Source organism: Leptosomus discolor, chromosome 3 (genome assembly GCF_034619465.1).
Source record: "Leptosomus discolor isolate bLepDis1 chromosome 3, bLepDis1.hap2, whole genome shotgun sequence".
In the NCBI taxonomy this organism is placed as follows: Eukaryota; Metazoa; Chordata; class Aves; order Leptosomiformes; family Leptosomidae; genus Leptosomus; species Leptosomus discolor.
In genome coordinates, this window is record NC_141393.1 from 8,537,331 (window position 1) to 8,556,423 (window position 19,093).

General features: G+C 43.2%; 1 protein-coding gene across 1 annotated transcript in view; it reads left to right on the top strand.

Moving 5' to 3' along the window:
* Nucleotides 1–17,061, top strand: part of SYNE2 (spectrin repeat containing nuclear envelope protein 2) — a 209,083-nt gene extending 192,022 nt beyond the window's left edge. The window contains exons 102-117 of the mRNA XM_086462965.1: nucleotides 2,336–2,523; nucleotides 2,683–2,833; nucleotides 3,301–3,483; nucleotides 4,826–4,963; nucleotides 5,856–6,050; nucleotides 6,902–7,184; nucleotides 7,535–7,603; nucleotides 8,405–8,541; nucleotides 9,427–9,556; nucleotides 10,733–10,944; nucleotides 13,626–13,826; nucleotides 14,195–14,323; nucleotides 14,817–15,005; nucleotides 15,696–15,785; nucleotides 16,006–16,052; nucleotides 16,836–17,061. Of these exons, the coding sequence (XP_086319091.1) occupies nucleotides 2,336–2,523; nucleotides 2,683–2,833; nucleotides 3,301–3,483; nucleotides 4,826–4,963; nucleotides 5,856–6,050; nucleotides 6,902–7,184; nucleotides 7,535–7,603; nucleotides 8,405–8,541; nucleotides 9,427–9,556; nucleotides 10,733–10,944; nucleotides 13,626–13,826; nucleotides 14,195–14,323; nucleotides 14,817–15,005; nucleotides 15,696–15,785; nucleotides 16,006–16,052; nucleotides 16,836–17,061 (2,568 nt within the window). The remainder of the gene's footprint in view (nucleotides 1–2,335; nucleotides 2,524–2,682; nucleotides 2,834–3,300; nucleotides 3,484–4,825; nucleotides 4,964–5,855; nucleotides 6,051–6,901; nucleotides 7,185–7,534; nucleotides 7,604–8,404; nucleotides 8,542–9,426; nucleotides 9,557–10,732; nucleotides 10,945–13,625; nucleotides 13,827–14,194; nucleotides 14,324–14,816; nucleotides 15,006–15,695; nucleotides 15,786–16,005; nucleotides 16,053–16,835) is intronic.
* Nucleotides 17,062–19,093: the final 2,032 nt, after the last annotated feature.

Below are 19,093 nucleotides of genomic sequence, written 5' to 3' on the forward strand. Positions count from 1 at the left end.
GTGCTGGAGATGGCAAGGACTGGGCACAGGTGAACATGCCAGCTATCCCAGCCAAGTGGCAGTGTGAGATGAGTTGGACAGTCCTGGAGTAGATGTCTCTCTCCAGCAGCCAGGGAAGGAAAAGGCACTTCTCCAGAGCCCAGATTTGTTGGTGGAGTCAGCCTTTGCTCAGGGCTGTGCTGTAAGTCTGCCCACATTCAAAGTGCCTCCCTGGGAAGGCTGAGAATGACCTTGGTTGTCGTCTGGCCTTTGTGTTAAACAAGAATATTTCCCCTAAAACTGAGGATCAAGAATAAAGCCGTCAAGCATGGAAGCTTTATGACGTCTGCCTTTAAGAACACCTATGGATGTTCTTCCCATCCTTTCCATCTTCTCTCTCTCTGGTGGCTGCTTTTGTGTCTAAGGAAAGATCCCTGAGCAACCCAGACCTGAGGGCTGCGTTCTCTGCTGGTTGGTATGGCTCTCCATCCACTCACGTCCCAGACATCATGGGAAGGGCCAGCTCCTCTGCAACAAGGGTAGAGGTGGCTCCCACCAGCTCCACTGCAGGACATGGTCAAACACTAGAAGCCTTGGCCTAGTGCCTCTAATGGTTTCATCTGCGTTGTGAGTGTTCTTGTAAACAACAAGGAAGTATTTCCTCCCCATCCAAACCTTTGCATTCTCAAAGGCTGTGATAAATTGCCAGTCAGAGAAGAATGTGGGGCACAAAGGAATCGTGTCCAAACTCTTTTTTTTCATTATTATTATCAAGCCTCAGCGCACTGTAAGAGCCATCATTTGCTGCTCAGAGCTACTTACTGCTTTGTTGTTTGGATTGTTTCAAACACAGACCTCGGCACCTCTAGACTTCTTGTACTGTAACCTTTTAGCAGGCTGAGTGTGAGAAGACTGTGCTGACTAAAAAGACCACAGTGAAAGAAACACAAACTCTTTCACTCCACATTAGAGGAACCTTTATCTGAACGCAACAAGTGAAAAGATCTTTCCTGGTTTTATCAGAACAATTATTTCAGCAAGAGCAGAGTGATGGTGAGAAATAAGCCCTACAGGCTTCTTTTGTTTGACATCCGTGACTGGAAAAGCTTTACCTGTTCGGTCTTGAATAATGACATTTAAAAGCATTGTGCATTCACAGAGATGTTTTATGGCATGTTTGTTCAACTAAAGGATGAAGATTAGAACATGAATAATACTAATTTTAATATTTCAAAGCTGTTTCAGTGATGCGGAAGTCTAGTAGCATGTAGTTAGTTTAAGGTCTCTGGGCAATGCTGTGCAGAGTTGAAGGAAAAGTACCTTTTTGGACTCGGCGTATGTTCCTGGCCTAGTTACTTAGTTGTCTTTGTTTCACAATAATACGGTCAAGTCAGTCGGAATGACAGCTTGGAAAAGAGCAAGGATTCTGACTAGGGTTATTCCATGAACCCAGGCATGACCAAAAGTGATGAAATCATGTCAACAACATAGTGCAAGTAGGGTGGCTTTGTAATCTGTGGTCCAAATTCTCATTTTCACTAATACAGCTGTAAATCCAGTGTAACTGGATTTCCTGATCCTTCATTAGGAAAGCCAGAAATGGGTTGAAAAAATGGAAATTGAGTAGACACTGTAATTTCATTAGTATTTACAGTTGGTAGCATTGTAGAGAGCTGCCTTTTTGATAAGAAATATTTAGATAAGGCTTTCTTTTTCTGTTACTCAGTTACATTGAATTTATGAGTAGTTATAGGTACAGAATGAGAGACCAGACTACGAGGGAGATGCAAGCTCTGGAGAAGAAACCTGTAGTGTAGATTACACAAAGGGTCTTTGCCAGACCCTTTAAAATAGTCTGTCAAAACAGGAGCTGTACAAGAGAGAATAAGAAAAGTAGTGTAACAGCTGCTTACGTTTTGTGATACCAGCCTGTGATCATACAGTCAGTAAAGTACACGAACTGTACTACGAGTTCTCTATCAAGTCTTAGAGTGTAGTAAGCTGATATGAGACACTGTCATCTTGTACTGTGAAAATTAGCAAGTATGTGTTTACAGTATATTTAAGGTTTGGATTTTGAAGGCACATTAAAATTGTCCGCACTGTTAATGAGAACATTTAGCTTTCACTGAGAAACCAAAGCTGGGCAATCCCTTTTTTGCGTGGCAGTTCTGTCCTGACCTGACAGCCTGTCATGTGCACAGCTCATCCTGCAGGTCTCTTTTCTAAAGCTAAATAAGGTTTTCCTGACACACAGATTGCTCTTCCCATCCTCTGCAGCATTTTGAAAGGGTATGTCTGAAGTCTAGCTGCGCATGTTTTCCTTCTGCTCAAGCTATTCTTTTGCCAATGGCAGGATCTGCAACGAGACATAGAGCAACACACCGCAGGAGTGGAATCCGTGTTTAATATTTGTGAAGTCCTGCTACACGATTCAGATGCATGTGCTAATGAGACAGAGTGTGACTCCATCCAGCAGACTACCAGGAGTTTGGACAGACGGTGGAGAAACATTTGCGCCATGTCTATGGAAAGGCGAATGAAGTAAGTCTCTTTTTCTTACCCCTCCTAAAGAAGCCCATGGCAGCATTTTGAAGAAATGCTGTAGCTTTTTCACAAGCTGAATTTTGAAAAAGAAAAAAAAATCCAAAATTAATAGTTAGCTCATAATAAAACCTTTCCATTTTTGCATCTCCCTCTCAGAATTGAGGAAACCTGGCGCCTGTGGCAGAGGTTTTTGGAAGACTATTCTCGCTTTGAAAGCTGGCTGAAAACATCTGAAAGGGCAGCAGCTAAGCCTAATTCTTCAGAGGTTTTGTATACACATGCAAAGGAGGAGCTGAAGAAATTTGAGGTGAATTTTTTAGCTTCGTTTTTTTTATGCTCAGCAGCAGGCTGAATGGTCAGACTGCTAAATACTTGTGGATGTGAAATGCTTGGATCACTGAGAAACACCAGTTTGGCAGTGGTGGTATAGAGGACATAAATCATTCGGCCAGTGTGTGGCTGCTAGGTATCTGTCTGATTTATTTTTTTTAGTGTGGAGAATCCAGTGCTCTGAACTGACAAGATCCTGCTTATAAGTTAAAGATTTGGTTTTTATAGGCAGGACACCTTTGTGGGTTGATTATTTTGTTTCTTCCTTTTCCTAATGAGCTAAGTCTGAGGAAATGATAGAAATGTGGGTCCTTCTCTGGATTTAATTTTGCAGTTGGAAGGTCTGTTTTTCAGGGGAGATCATCATCTCTCTTGATGGATAGATAGTATCATCCAGATCCTTTCTTATTGCAAGGGAACTGAGATCCTTGATTTGCCTTGCAGGCATTCCAACGGCAAATTCATGAACGACTCACTCAGTTGGAGCTGATCAATAAGCAGTACAGGCGCCTGGCCCGCGAGAACCGCACCGACTCGGCCAGCAAGTTGAAGCAGATGGTACACGAAGGCAACCAGCGCTGGGATAATCTCCAGAAACGGGTCGCTGCCATTCTCAGGAGACTGAAGGTAATTGCACAGTGGGGTGGGAGAGTGAGGAGCACTTGCAAGTTTCTGTAGGAATTACTCGAGGGCAAAACACATGCTGGAGCGACTGTCTTGGGTTGGTTTGTGTCTTGAGTGTCAGTGTAGGAAAGCAGCTCTGGAAGGGTCACTAAGTACGTGGCATAAACATGTCCTTGGTAGATCAGTTCTTGGTAGTTGAAGAAGCATAAGGGAAGAACGGGTGCAAATTTTGGAAGGCGTGTTGCAGGCCTTAGTGATCCTATCCCACTCTCCTCTTATCCAGTCTTGTCACAGGTGGATGTGTTCATAAACTTGCACCTTTCCATAAGTAAGAGGCAGAGAGACAAAAGGGCCCCAGTGCAGATGTGGTTTGGAGTTTACAATGCAGCTCTACTTTATGGCAAGTTATGATTCACCTACAAGGCTTTCAACATGGAGTTGTGATGGAGAGGCACGCTGCTGTCACCAGCTCCTGCTGTGCTTTCTGCCTGATGGAAGAATGTTGTCAAAGAGTGTATTTGTGATGCTTCAAAGTGTCCTGCTTGTCAAGTTAAACTGATCTCTGGGCAGATATTTTGTGCTGTGCTTTGGGGGAAACTTGTCGCTGCCTGATTTTTAAATACAGAAGTGCTCCAAGCAGTTGACAGGCAACACTGTTACATCCCAAAAGTCAGTGGAGGAGGCTGTGAGAGCGCAGATGGGGTTTGATCTGCGCAGTTAGGAGGTGTGTTTGGGATGTTACGTGATCCCCTTCCTGAACAGTAAATCCACTGAGGAGAACTGGGGCAGCGCAAGCTGCATGTCTGTTAGCAGCTTCTGTGGGAGATGGCAGCAGACAGAGCTCCTCCTGGCTTCCACACCAAATGATACATTAATTACACTGGTGTGGTCATCCACGATCCAGCTTCTCTGTTGTTTTACTGGTTTTTAAAGTCATAGTTTTAATTATTTTAATTAGAGGTGGGGCTTGCTTTGTTTGTCTGTCTTCTAAATTTAGAACAAATCAGATACTAAACCTGAGTCCAAATAACTGTTAACACTGATACAATGATGTGGGAGAAGGTATGCAGTGTAGAAGCAAGAATATGGTTTTATAGAAGCGTCTTGCACTGCTAAAGTTTTATTCCCTCTGCTATATGAACAGTGTACTAAGATAGGACACTTTGTTCCAGCATCACTACAGGAAGGGGGCAGTTTTTATACATGTCATGCTGCCATTTGTGTCCTGAAGGCCTTTAAGGCAAACAGCGGTTTTGAAACAAAATGCTGTTTTCAGAGGGCTTCTGTGACCATCTCTTTTTAGTAGCTGAAGTCTTATAACGCTGGCTCCCTTCTTCCTATTCAGCACTTCACCAATCAGAGAGATGAGTTCGAGGGAACAAGGGAAAGCATCCTTGTTTGGCTCACAGAAATGGACCTCCAGCTGACAAATGTGGAGCACTTCTCAAAAAGTAACTTTGATGACAAAATGCGCCAGTTAAATGTACGTATCCTTATAAAGCAGTTCTTTAATATAATCCATCTGATCTTATTGGGCTGCCCTCTCTTGTCAGAACGATCTGCTTTTCTGGAACTTCACAATAGCCAACAGATCTCTGTAGGGCTATATTTGTTTTAAGACACCATTAAATTGCTAAGACTTATCCTCTGAATCGAGATTAAACTCTACGGTATTTAAATTCAGATTCAGTGTTCAAGCTCAGTTCTTTCCTGCCATTTTCTCCTAACACGGAGTGGCAGTGTATCTGGCCTGGAAAGGAGCACATGCAGGTTAACAGTAAAAGCTACATTCCTAAATTCAGTCTTCTTTTTCTGGTGAGAGTTTTTGTGAATTGTCAGTAAGGTGGGATCTTTCCTCTGAGTACATTCTTTGTAGCTGGGACTTTCAAACAGAAATAAGACAGCAGGCGTGTGCGATGATTTGAAAGAACACACTAGTATATTGCTACCTGCTCATGTGCTCCTTTCTCCTTTCTTCCTGCACTGTTAATTGTTTTGGGATGTAGATTTACTGTTGTGTAGGCTGGAGACCCAACCAGCCAAACAAACTTCTTTGCTGCTGAGAAGAAGATTGTGTGTACCCAAAGAAAAATAAACTCTGATTAGGTGAACTCTCATATCGTGATCCCCTGCAGGCTCAGGACACTGCAATCACATTGATGTACACGTGGGTCAAAAATGCCACTTCATTTGGAACCCTAATCCTGCTAATAAAACAAACCTCTGGACCTCCTGAGTAAAGAGATATTTGCCAAATGGAATTGGACAATGTCAATTGCTGCTTTTCTTTCACTGCAATGAGTGAGAAAAGGACAAACCTTAGGCTAGAAAGAGGCGTTGCAGAAGTAATTATTTTTCTTGTATGTTCCAAATAGGGTTTCCAGCAGGAAATAACACTAAACACCAATAAGATTGATCAGCTAATCGTTTTTGGGGAGCAGTTGATTCAGAAGAGTGAGCCTTTGGATGCCACCCTGATTGAAGACGAATTGGAAGAACTTCATCGATACTGTCAGGAAGTGTTTGGGCGAGTTGCCCGGTTCCATCAAAGACTGACTTCAAGGCATCCTGTAAGAAGCAACAGTTATTTTGATGCTTTGGCAAGATTTTGGTGTTTGAACTGCAATGCTCATTGCTTATCCCAAGCAGCTTGACTGAGCGGTTTGAGCTCAAAGGAGTCAGGAGCTCCTCGGTAGTTGTGCCAGCTTCGCTGAATCTTTGTTTCCAGTCTTGTCTCCTCACGCCTCTTCTGTTGGGGCTCCATCTGCAGAATCTGTAATAGCATGGAGGTAGTTCACAGGGTTAATATTTAGACAGTAGTGGTTCGAGGGCTTCGAGAACTTTTTTTATGTTTTTAATACCACTTTTGTTTTTTTTCATTCCAATAACGTGCTTAGAATATCTCTTTATGGATTTGTTTGTGAGGCTCCATCTGTCTACTTTCTTGTGACAACCCTGAATGGGTAGCAGCATGGTCTTTACTTTTCGCTGGGAACATTTAGATGATTCTCAGTTTGCTTTGTCTCAAAAAGAAAGAACATCTATTAGAAACCCAGGTAGAGGAAGTAACATGAACATCTATGAGTAACTGTTCACCCCTGCCTGAGCACCATTTTGTTGCTGACCTGTGCAGCCCATTTGGAAGTGGGTACCCCTCCCAGCAAACTAGAGGGAGATGTTACAGTGGTGGTTGAGTGTCTTGAAAGAGCAGAGGTAGCTGCTGATCTGAGGATTGTTTTGGCAAAAGAGGAATGAGGCAGAAATGATGCTTCCCTTTAATTTTAGGCACGTGGTCTTTGATGATTGCAGCCGACTGCGAAACAATCCCCAATAGTACTGTGTGGCTCAATCATTAGCTCATTAAGCAGCATAGATCTATTGTAAATCTTATTAATATGCAATAATTGTTACTTATTTTTAGGGATTGGACGATGAAAAAGAGACGTCTGAAAATGAGACAGATCCAGAAGACTCCAGAGAAATCCAGAATGATCCCTGGCATAAGAAGGCCATCAGCGAGGGGCCCTCTTCAACGCAGTCCCTTTGCCACCTTATGCCCCCTACTCAAGGTCATGAAAGATCAGGCTGTGAAACCCCTGTCAGTGTTGACTCCATCCCACTCGAGTGGGATCACACAGGTGATGTGGGAGGTTCTTCCTCTCACGAAGATGAAGAAGAGGCAACATACTACAGTGCTCTGTCAGGTGAGAGTCGATTGCCAGCTGTTTGTTTTGACATGGACAACTGCAGGATGTCCCTGTGTGGGAAGGGAGGGGGATTGAGGTCTTGCTCCCACGTTGTTGGTTGGTTTTCAAGTACTGTTAATAGATGTGAGCAGTCTCAGCTCTTAGATGTCTCGATGAAAGGAATGGTACTGTCTAAACCAAGCTTATATTTTCAGAAACATAAGGGTTTTAGAAACCTTACTTTTTAAGAATGTTTGATGAAAATAGTACCAACAACTTACTGTCTTTGCTGTCCCTCATTGTTTCAGTTGTTTTTAATAGTTGGAAAGTATTGAATAGTGAGGAAAATGACATTATTCTTTTTTCAGATGTAGAAATCACTGAAAATCCTGAGGCATATCTTAAAATGACCACAAAAACTTTGAAAGCATCTTCTGGTAGGCACCTGCTAATGCATGTGTCTGAACATGGCAATCTCCCTGTGCTGCACGCTATATTCCTCAACCTCTCTCATATGTAATGTCTGACTTCCTGCCTTGTGTGGACACCATGTCTCATCCTGTCATGGTGTTCTTACGCTGCAGTATTCACGTGTACATTACAAAGCAGTCAAGAACATACCATTTAGATTTTGCCTGGTAAATGCCAAGGTGGTTAATGTGCATTTCATTGTATTGGTCCAAAGTCTTTTGGTACTTACTTGGTGGTTTGCTCTGGGTAGTATCACTTTTTTTTTTGGTCGTTTCTAATTTTGATTGCATAATTACTGAAGGTAATAGTTCCAACTCTGCAAGTACTTTTTGTGTTTTGTACATGACAGAACCATGTGTGTCCTGTCTCTTAAATCCAGAACAAACATTCTCCAAATCAGGACATGTCTATACTTGTCCCTATTGAAATGCGTTGCAGATATGTGATGGTATTGTTGGGATGTAAACTTTCCAAAACCACAGTGCAGCCTTTTATTTTTTGAATACTCATTCCTGTATTCAAGCATTTTCCAGAAGAAAACAGAATGTCCCATAACTGCATGGCTCTCATCTCATTACCTTTGAAACACTGTTGATGTTTTGCAAATGTGCATGCTTTGCAAGGAAAGCTGCAAAACTGTCATTTTTATGCCATAACTTGATGCCATTTTATTCAGAGCGCTTTCTAACTTAATACAAAGCAACAGCTTCCTTGTGGAGCTGGGATTTTGCACTCATGGCATATGGTTTTGGTTTTATTTGTTTCAGGAAAGTCTGTTTCAGAAGCTCATCCTTGGCATTCTCCAGATAGCCCAGTCTGCAGGAAACACCGATACAACCAGGCAGGGATGGTTGGAAACGTGTTGTCTGGTCCAGAGACAAGTACACCTTATAAGCCAGACTATGTGAGTTGGAGGCTCTGTGGACACTGAACCTATACTGCACCGTCTGTTTGTTGTTCCTGTGTAAATTCATCCAACTTCATCCTCTTCCCTCCTCCAGCATCAAGGAAAAGATAGTCGTGGGAGGGAATGTTCACTTTATGCAAACTTAGACATTATTTCTGGTGGCTCAGGTAACCAGTGAGAGTTCCTATTCACTCGCTCGAAAAGCTTCTTTAAAGCAATTAAAAACAATCGTGTTAGGCTCCTGATCAGTCAGTGTCTGGAGGAACTTACTTCCTCTGTGGTCATAGGACAAGTCTAGGAGAATTCAACCCACCACAAGGAGAGGGTGTGAATACCCTCCCTTGATGTTTACCAACGTATCTCCCTTTCCTAACCTGACTGATCTGAAGGGTCCTTTTCTAGCATGCAACCCACCATTTAATCTGCTTCTGGGCACTAAAAAATGTGCCAAAATGGCTGTTGTTCATTGATACCTTGGCCTTGGTGGCTGGTTGCCAGCCACAACTTCACCGACAGCTGCCAGGCACAAGATGGTACTGGTATCTGGCTGCTTTTGTCATCTTTAACCCAGTCTTAGAGTCGATATTGCCAAGACCCAGAATCCAACGAAGACCATTAGCAAATGTACATTGTCTGGTACATGTAGCGCAAAAGCAGTTGATTTGCCATGTCCGGTCTTGTAATAATTAGTATCACTGTGTTTGTTTACTGAGAAGGCACAGAGAGCCAGCATAAACTGTTAGCAAAGATACAGAAGCCCAGTGCTAAATCCAACATGCAAGAGCTCGGTGGCAGCCCAGCCACCCCAAAGTAACACAAATGAAGTTTGACCGTTGATGACTTGTTAACCTGCAGGGCTCAGCCACCAAAATGTCATTCCAGGTGAAGCAGCTCAGCTCTGCAAGCAGCAGCAGCATCAACAAGGAGAAAATTACATCTGCTAACATGAGCGATGAAGAACCCCAAGATGACCAAGAGCTTGTGAATATAGCAGCTGCAGAGAAGCAGTCAGGTACAGAGCATTAGGAGTGGGTGTGGTGTTTGCGCTGTGACTCTAGGGGAGACAAAACAGAGATGGCACAAAGGCAGCACGCTTGCCTTGGGAGCAAAATAGAAGTAAATTGCTATCCTCTAAATTACTGTATTTTGCTATCCTCTAAATTACTGTATTTTGCTAAGATTTGCTGAGCTGCCTTCTCGCCTGGTACTGTCCAACTCGTTGCTGTTCTAAGCTTCTGTATTTCCTGCCAGAATTGGGATTTTTATCACTCATGATATACTTTTATCTCTTTGCTGGGTGGCATGAATGGGAACATTTTCACTTTTGTGTGATACTGAATACTTCAGAGACTTTTAATCAGATTTCAAACCAAAGAAGTGTGTCTCTGTCTAAAGTAAGGTTGCTGTAGTTTCTCAGTTATTGGTACTCTGTATGACAAGATACTACAGCTCCCATTTACAGAAATGTTTTGTCAAAGCTGGTAATGTATTCTGGTTTTCATTGTCTTTGCTGTGGTCCTTTCTTCCAAATAGGCCAACGAGCTGGTTCTCTTAACCTTTTAGGACCTCATTCCTGGTTTCACGTGCTCGAGATTGTAATAACACATCTGTACTGCAATCACAGAAGCAAATCAAGTGATAAAAAGACAACTATATGCACCAGTTTACTTAGTTTATGTCTCTGGTCTCACAAATGGACCAGGATTGAGTTCCATACGTGGGGTGAACAGGAAAACCTCTGAGAAAATCTTAGATGCACTTCCAGAGGTAATGTTAGTGATTGCACCAGTGGCATCTCCGTCTGCTTTAGTACTGAGTTAGTGAAATATAAAGCCAGGTCCTAACTGCTGGATCGTACTTCTTTTTTTTTGGCTACCAAAACACGACTGGGCTCATTTGGATTCTTTCTCCTTAGATTTGCTCTATTCTTCCAAGTGAGTTAAAACATCTTCAGTTGATGTGATTAAAATCCTGTGTAGCATTACCATGTGGATACCTTGACCAGTAACATGAAACTTACAGACTGCAGAATCTCAGGAAAGAACGGGTGGATAACAGCGGTATATGGTAGCAATTATTTGGCCTTGAGTAGATGGGAGAGTAATTTACTCTTAAAACTTCTTGCATCTGTGTTACACACTCTTCACCTTACACGAGATTTAAACGTTTGTCATTCTATCATTTGTAGGCATTATTGATAGGTGGGAGCTCATCCAAGCACAAGACCTCAGAAATAAACTTAGGATGAAACAGAAATTGCAGCAGTGGCAGCAGCTGAACTCAGATCTCAGCGACGTCTCTGCTTGGCTTGATAAAACTGAGGAAGAGCTGGAAGAGCTGCAAAAAGTGAAACCTCCAACCAGCATGCAGGCGTTGGAACAAAGGGTCAAGAAATTGAAGGTAGGTTATGGCATACTGAGAAGGGGATTTCGGGATGCTGATGCTCTTTATCATTGTTTTTGTGCTCCTAGGATCTGTGGCAGCATGAATGCTAATAACAATGTGCATATGCCACAGAGGAGCTAAGCTGCTCTCAGCTAAGAGGGTTAAAGAGGACAGTTAAGCAAGGTGCTTCTGTCTTCATTTGCAGACATTTGCAAGCAGTATGTCTGGGTATAACAGGCAGCCAGGCTGAAATAAAAACCTCTCCCTTTCTGTTTTCTTGCCCTTTCTGTTTTCTTGCAGAGAGACTTTATTCTCTCTCAAACAAAACATTCAGCCCCAAACTTCTCTTTTTAGGCATTTTGTTTTAGAAAACAAACATCAAAAGAAGCTAAATAAGGAGGGCTTAGGCTCCCCAGGTGCCAGAGGTCAGGCCTTATCTTGGGGAGTTGGGTATTCTGAGGAGTGATACCAGCTTTTTTTCCTTGTCCTGTGCCGTTCCCCTCTATGCAAACCAGAAACAGATTGAAAGTTCATCAGGTCTACAGGCTGCAAGGTCTAGGCTGATTTTTTTTATTTTTTTTTTTTTTTAATCGAATTAATGTGGGGGGAAGGTATAGCTCCAGCAGGGAGACTGGGAAAGATCTGCTCTAAAGCTGTGGGTTTTAGCAATAAGATTCTATTTGCAAAAAATCTTACCTCTGAATAGCACCTCTGTCCAGTGGTTTGTCCATCTTTTCAAAATGCACAGTTGCGTTTTTTCGCTTAGCAAATGCAGGTTTCTTATCAAATAGAAGGTATTAGTTCAAAACAAGAAATAGATAAATTCAGTCTCTGCTAATCTTTGGCCAAGTAATAGAACGGTTAGAGAGACAATAATGTGAACATTTGTCAGCATGTGTGGTCATGTTACGTTGCCTGCTATGACTACCATAAATTAGCGCTTAAGTCAGGTCTGCAAGTTGAACCAGCAGGTTACCAGGGTACATGTAAGTGCTGGGTCCCTAGGGTTTGGGTAACAAAATGCCTCAGGTTGAACTCTGAGAGAGCAAGCGTTCCTAACGCTTGTAGGATTGCGAAATCCCTGTGTGCTCACCCTTCTGCCAGCACCCTCATACGGAGTCACCCAAATCCTGAGGCTGCTGGTCAGTTTGGCGTCACACTTGGGATGATGCTCTGTAGGACAGATGAGGGATTTCTTAGGCCTGTTGAGCCTACAGGTCCTTGAGTAGTCATTAGGCCAGGGAGAATGACTCTGCACTCCAGTAAGAACAACTCTGATTCCACCAGCCAGTCTGCCTTAGGCACCCAGTGCTAGGAAAGGTTTCCTGATGCCTTGCGAGTGGATGGGGGTGCTTCCCTTCAGGCTGGAGTTGGGTGTCTGACCTCTTCAAGCGGCAGAGCTTCTCCTTCTCTCTTCTGCATTTTCTTAAGAGTCCAGCTGGCTGTAAATCCTCTTTTCAGACAGCTTGGCTTTCTCTGGGTGTCCAAAAGAGCCAACACACTCTTAGGACGTGAATTTCATGAGATGTCAAGACATCCCAATTGCCCTGAATAAGGATAAAGCCAGTTTGGCTGCAGACTGGCTTACTGGTGTTTAGAAGTCTGTGATGGACCATTTGTATTGTCTGATATTGAAAGAAACTTTGTTGCTTGAAGGATTTTTTTTTTTGTTGGGCAAAATGTAATTTAGACCAGTGGTTTTCAACAAGTGGGACACAGATCTTGAGAATATATAGATTGACACTCTCAGTTACAAAGGCTGCTAAGAAAAGCAATCTGAGCTGTGTTGATGGCAGGACTCATCCTGCAGCTCTTACTTTTCTACTGCAAAAGCCCACGACTTGAAGATGACTGAGTACCTTTGATTCAAACTGTAAACTTCTTGAGGGTATGAAGTGTTGTTTGGCATTCATTTTTTTAAAAAACTTTCAAAAATAAGGGCTCTACCTTAACATAAGATGGTTAGATGATACAGCCATGACTTTGCAAATTCCGTATTATTTATTTCCCCGTGCAGTTTTAAAGGAGAGGTGGAAAGCAGGCGGCACTGCTGTTCGGGGGGACCTTGAAAAGTCAGAGAAATGGGCTGCCAGAAACTCTTGACTGGAGAGAAGAAAAAGCATTTCTTACAACAGGGTGCCCTGGTGTGGGGCCAAGGGCCCAGAGGGGCTTGGGAATCTCCATTCTGCAAGATACTCAAAATTTGACTGGATGAGGCCCTGAGCAACCTGCTCTGAGTTTGAAGGTGGCCCTACTTGGAGCAGAAGGATGGAGTACAGACCTGCAGATGTCCCTTTCAGCTTTATTTTAGGATTCCAAGGTGGCAAAACTTTTATAAATCAAGAGGAAATACCATGTGATGACCTATGGGAATATTTGTCCAAATGTCAGGGAAGGGGACAGCTCAGAGGAATCCAGATGTGGATTAAACCATAATGCCTGTGACTTCGGGAGAAGCACGAGTCCAGCCAGATTTGGTTTCTTCAAAGTGAAGGTTTTGGCTTTAAAAAAAAAAGAAAATTGCATAAAAAAGGCCACGTACCTTAATATGTTCCTTAGCGGTATCTGAAAAGCCACCAGACTCAAACAGCTTTCCTCCCAACACCTATGCTTCTTTTGAGGGCTTAGTTTTATTGTAAATAAACCACATGTTTTTCATCATTCATAGAAGCTCCTAATCCTCTTTTTTCTACCAGGACATGCTTAAAGCATTTGATAACTACAAGGCAGTGGTGCTTTCTGTTAACCTGAGCAGCAAAGAATTCCAGAAAGGAGATAGCACAGAGTTCAAAGAGCTTCAGAACAGGCTTCGGAAGGTGAACCTGCATTGGGAGAAAGCAACTCATGCATTGGACAGCTGGAGGAAAGGTTTACAACAAGCCCTCCTGCATTGCCAGGTGCATACACTTGCCAGCTTCTAAGGGAAGACTCCTCTTTAGGGTGCTACTGAGGGGTGGATAAGGGGGGAGGGCAGAGGAGTAATTCCTGTACATCAGTGGAATGGTTGCTCAGAATCCAAGACGCTTCATTTTCTTATAAAATGGACTCTATTGGGTTTGAGGGGTTCAATAAAAATAGTCTTTCGACTGGATAATACACTTTTATTACATAGGTGGAATAGTTTAATTAGGTTGTTGTAGGATCACTAATCATGAATTTGTTGTTGGCTCCGTTTAATCTGGTCTGGTTGTGTTTGTAGGCAGAGCCGGGTGAAAGCACTGCAAAAGTGTTTCTTCTCTTACGTGCAAATCTGTTGCTTCTCTAGGACTTCCATGATCAGAGCCAGAAACTGATCCTGTGGTTAGCCAGTGCTGATAGCCGAAGGAATGAAGCACAAATCACAGATCCAAATGCTGACCCCAATACAATACTGGAATGCCAAAAGGAGCTAATGGTAAGTGTAGTCTTAACTACAGCACCTCAGCTCTTCCTGTGAGTCAGTAGCTCTCACCACAAAATGAAGAGCAGTGTGTTTATTTCTCAAGATGTCTGCAGCCTGTCCTCGAACCTGCTGTGGCTAGTTTCTGAAATGGACTAAGAGATTGCCTATATGAGGCATATTTTCCACAATTACACATCATAATTAAGTTCCTTATGAACAGTCTTTGTGCTGGAGTAAGACTGCCAGTTTCCAAGATTTAATGTCTCTTCCATATGGATTAATTACTGCTAGAACTATTTCTAAATGTTATTTCAAGCAGGTATGACCTGTCTCTTGAAGAGAACTTTGTTTCATATGTAGCTGTAATAGCCATTCCTATGTATTGCGGATTCTCAGGCAGGTTGAGTTGTTCTTCAAAGCCTTCAGAGTTCCTCCTTTTATGAGAACATCCTTAAAGTTGAGAGTAACAATCTATTGCACTGTTTTTTGTTTGTTTTTTTCTAAGCAACTGGAGAAAGAACTGCTGGAACAACAGCTTAAAGTAAACTCACTTCAAGAACTCACTGCTTACCTGCTGCTTAAATCGGACGGTGATTATATTGAAGCTGATGAGAAGGTCCATGTGATTGGAAGGAAACTGAAACAGCTTATTGAACAAGTTTCACATGACTTAAAAACAATACAAGGAAATCTGGTGAGTCAGACTTTAAATACTTGTTCATGGATCTTTCTTACTGAAAAGTACTGACATACTAAGAGTAAAGGTATTTATGAAAGACTGACTCAAAACTTAAGTGCTTCCATCTTTATAAGCTGAAAAAAGGACAATTAAGTCTGGCTATAGGAAAAACTTCAGCACCATGAGGCTAGTGTACAGTATTGAAACGAATTGCCCAGGGAGGTTGTGCAGTCTCCATCCTTGAGGAGTTTGAAAAGCGGGCAGGATAAAGCTTTGAGTAAGGCTTTTGGTGGGGTCTCGTAGCTGCCCTTGCTTTGAGCAGGAGGTTGGACTAGCTGAACTTCCTGAGATCCCTTCCAACCTGAAATATCCTATGATCCATACCAAATATTAGGCTAGGAGCGTGCAACGAACACATAGGAGCTGTAGTTCGTAGCAGGACATTGCTTGTCCCGACAGCTGTCAGAGATATTTTCAGGTTAATACCTGTAGGCACTTGTTCCATCGTAATTCCCTCGGGCTGTGCATAGTAAAACATTTCTTTGTGCTGGAGAACTGGAGCATCTGTTTACCACTGGTTATGCACATCTAAAGAGGCAATGGGCTGTGTGCCTACAGAGAGGCAGTGAGAGATGGCTCTTTGCACTTCCTCGGTTCTGGGCTTTGGACATGCATTTTAAAGAGGAAGGTGTGGTTACCTTTTAGGATACCAGAACATTCCTGCTAGTTCCGGATGACTTGGACTCAGGAGTTTATAATCCAGTTGCAGCAGAATCCAGCCCTGCTGTGAAGAAGGCAAGTGGTTTTTTTCTATATCTTGCTATCAGCATACAGCATGTTTTGACATATCTAGCCTGAAAATTCCTCAAATGTAATCGTTTTACCTTTAAGATGCATGTACCTTATTACAGAATTTACAGCAGAACTTTAAAGTCTACAACTGCCTTTTTTTTGAGAAGGAGAAATTCTTTGTGATTTCTGACACTTGGATTGTAAAAGCTCTTTCTCTCAACAGATCGCCGTAAGGAGAACTGCAGATGGCAGAAACAGCAGCGGCACAAGGTATTATTTTATATTCGCCTGATCTCTTGAAGGAGCAGCAGAGGCAAGCTGAGTGCCACCAGAAACCTGGGCAGCTGTTTCCTCATGGGCTGACATGCAGGTGGAGGTGACTTCTGCCTACCTGTGGTGTCACCTCTACCTGCCAGCTCTGGGCTGCACCTTGGTGAATGATTTCCTTTAGCCCTCCTGCACCAATGTTGTCTTTACTGTTGAGAAAATACTTTTTGTACCAAATGGGGGAATATTTTAGTTTTAAATCTTCGTTTAATTCCACCAGCGTAGCTGGAAAAAGCAACCTGTGACTTAAAGCCACTGCAGCCATGAAGGGCAAAGGGAGAACTTCACCCCCAGTACGTTAGGGTCTGTTCAAAGGATAGATCTCAGTAGCGCCAAGAGCCTCATCGCTCCGAATGGTGCCTTTCCTTTATACTTCGACACGTATTTAGAGTGGTTGGTTTGTCTCCTGGGAAATGTTAAGTAAAAACAGGGTAAAAACGCACTGGTCTAAGTTATCACAAATAAATGTTTCTTCTTCAGGAGTAAGGACAGTAAACCCAAACCAGCAGCTGGCTTCCCGCGGAGCAGTCTTGCACGCTTTCAAGCCGTAGTTAAAGTCTATGTGCAGTGCATTTTCCTGTACACAGCCCTGCATCTTGGAAGGGTGGTGTGAACCCTGGAGAGGGAGCTAAAACAGCTTGTTTAATTCAAATTCTAAAGTGCCTTTTTTTTTTCTTTTTCTCTTTTCCTCTTTTTTCTCCTCTTTTTTTTTTTTCTCCTTTTCAGAGGTGAAAGCCATCCACAACCTATTCAAGCAATTCCTCGGTCTCCCTCCTTCTTCTACCGTGTATTACGAGCAGCTTTACCTCTTCAGTTGTTCTTTCTACTGCTTTTACTTTTGGCTTGCATGATTCCATCTTCTGAGGAAGACTACAGCTGCACCCAGGCAAACAACTTCGCCCGTTCTTTCTATCCCATGCTGCGATACACCAACGGGCCTCCGCCAACTTAGAAAGCAGCCCGTGAATCTTCAGTTCTACCAAAACACACTCTTTGCGGTGCTTTTTTCATGCTGCTGGCATCAATCAAGCAGTGACGTCGCGTAGTAAAGTACAGAAACTTTCGGACTGTGTTCGTTCCCCAAACCAGCCACCACAGCGCCCTCGTGTCCTGCACGCCGCTGCGTAGGTCGCTGCTGCAGCTCAATAATGCCTCGCGGTCGTAGCCCCCTTTCCCTGTCGCGGGGGATGTGTTAAATTTCACATCTCAAAATGTATATCTTGACAGAATTTCAGCATTTTTGTACGGAAACCAAACTTTTTCTATAGATTTTTAAACTGTAAGCAACACACTTTATACTTTGATGCAATAGATACACTATTTTATAGGTGCAGTGCTCTTAAGCTTGCAAGGTGATTGAATACTGAGTTACTAGATGCAGAAGCTACATCACAGTAATCCTAAACACAGCAGTCTGTCTCGGGTTGGCATGACAAACAAGTAGTTGAAGAGGCACTTTGCCTAAAATGATTACTGCACACACTTCACGTTACCTGTATCTTTTGGTACTGTAGTCACTTGGTGGAAACAAAGAAATCTACATCTTTTTGAATCTTTGTTACTGTATTTTACTCACCTAACACATTTGTTTTGTTTTACATACGGTGTTGTAGTGGTTAGGACTGCTGTGTTGTCTTTTTATACCACTTTTGAATTAAGAAATTGTTGTGTTGCATGGAAATGATTTATAATGCACATATTTTCTAGAGGAACACGATTATGTAGACTATCCCTGATGTATACAAATAATGTAATGACTTTTTTAATGAAAGATTTTTTTCAGTTTTTAACCTGCTGAATAGTGTACAGTATCTTGGGAGAGAATTGTGCATTTTTATAAGCTTCATCTTTAAAATGTAACTGACCCTTGGGCAGTGGCTTAGGGAAACACTGTGTACAGTCAGCGTTGCCATTGCGTCTCGGTTGTACAGTTCGAGTACTGTCATTAAAATTTTGCCAATGTCTGCAGGGACTATCGGTGTGTCTAGTGCGTGGGGCCCAGCCCTGTGTTCCAGCAGTGCTGACCCTTCCTCTCCCGGGTAAGTCAGCCTGTTTACATGCGGTGCCAGAAGCAGCGTAACCCCGCTCTCGCTTGTCGGAGCAGGAGATTAAAAATTCAGAAGCGGAGCCTGCGTTCGGTGGCACAGATCCTTTCCTTTGCACCTGCCTGTCCTTTCCTGGAGGACGAATACGAAGTTAAACCAACTAATGCTTATTATTAGTGTGAAATGCTGAACTGTTTCCCCAGCTTGGAACTGATTTTCTAAACTGGGAGTTAGGGCAGCGCTGGAGAGGGGAAGCGCACATCGAGGAGAGCTCAGTGCGATAGTAAGGGGTGTGGCTGGACACTAGGACTTTTTCTGTTTGTTTGCAGTAAAAATCCAGGAGTTGGCCAACAGAAATTGAAGAAAAACCCTAATGCTTAACCTCTAGAAAATAGGTTTTATGATCAGCCGGTGAGAATTCTCCCACCTTTTCAACACCTGTCACCACTGGTGGTTGCCTGTTCCCCATCTTCTGGCAGGGGGATTTGTGAAGCAAGTGGCTTTGCACTCTCATGTTCAGAGAATGACAGTCCCTGTAGCAAAACCAACAGCTTCTTCCGACCATGGTGGTAAAAAAAGCACAGTTTATTTCTAGGATATTAAACTAAACTAATACTCAACTGTGATGCAGTTAAGCTTGCAAAGTTAGCAACGTGGTTTAGGAAAGTCAAAGTTTACAATCTGGCACTTTTAGTAGCGGTACCGCACAGCAATTTGCATCCACCCCGTGCGCTCAGATAGGGGTCAAGATGTGCCAGGTCCCTGCTGACGTGTCTCGGCCTCAGTCCCGAGCAGCAGTGCGCGGGGTCCAGCCTGCTAAAGACCCCCGGGTCTGGCAGCGCTTCCGGACCTGGCCGTGGCCGCGGCCTGGAGCCAGCACGCCGCTCGGCATCGCTGTCTGCGGAGCCAGGCTTGTGCTCCAGCTGCTGGTCTCACAGC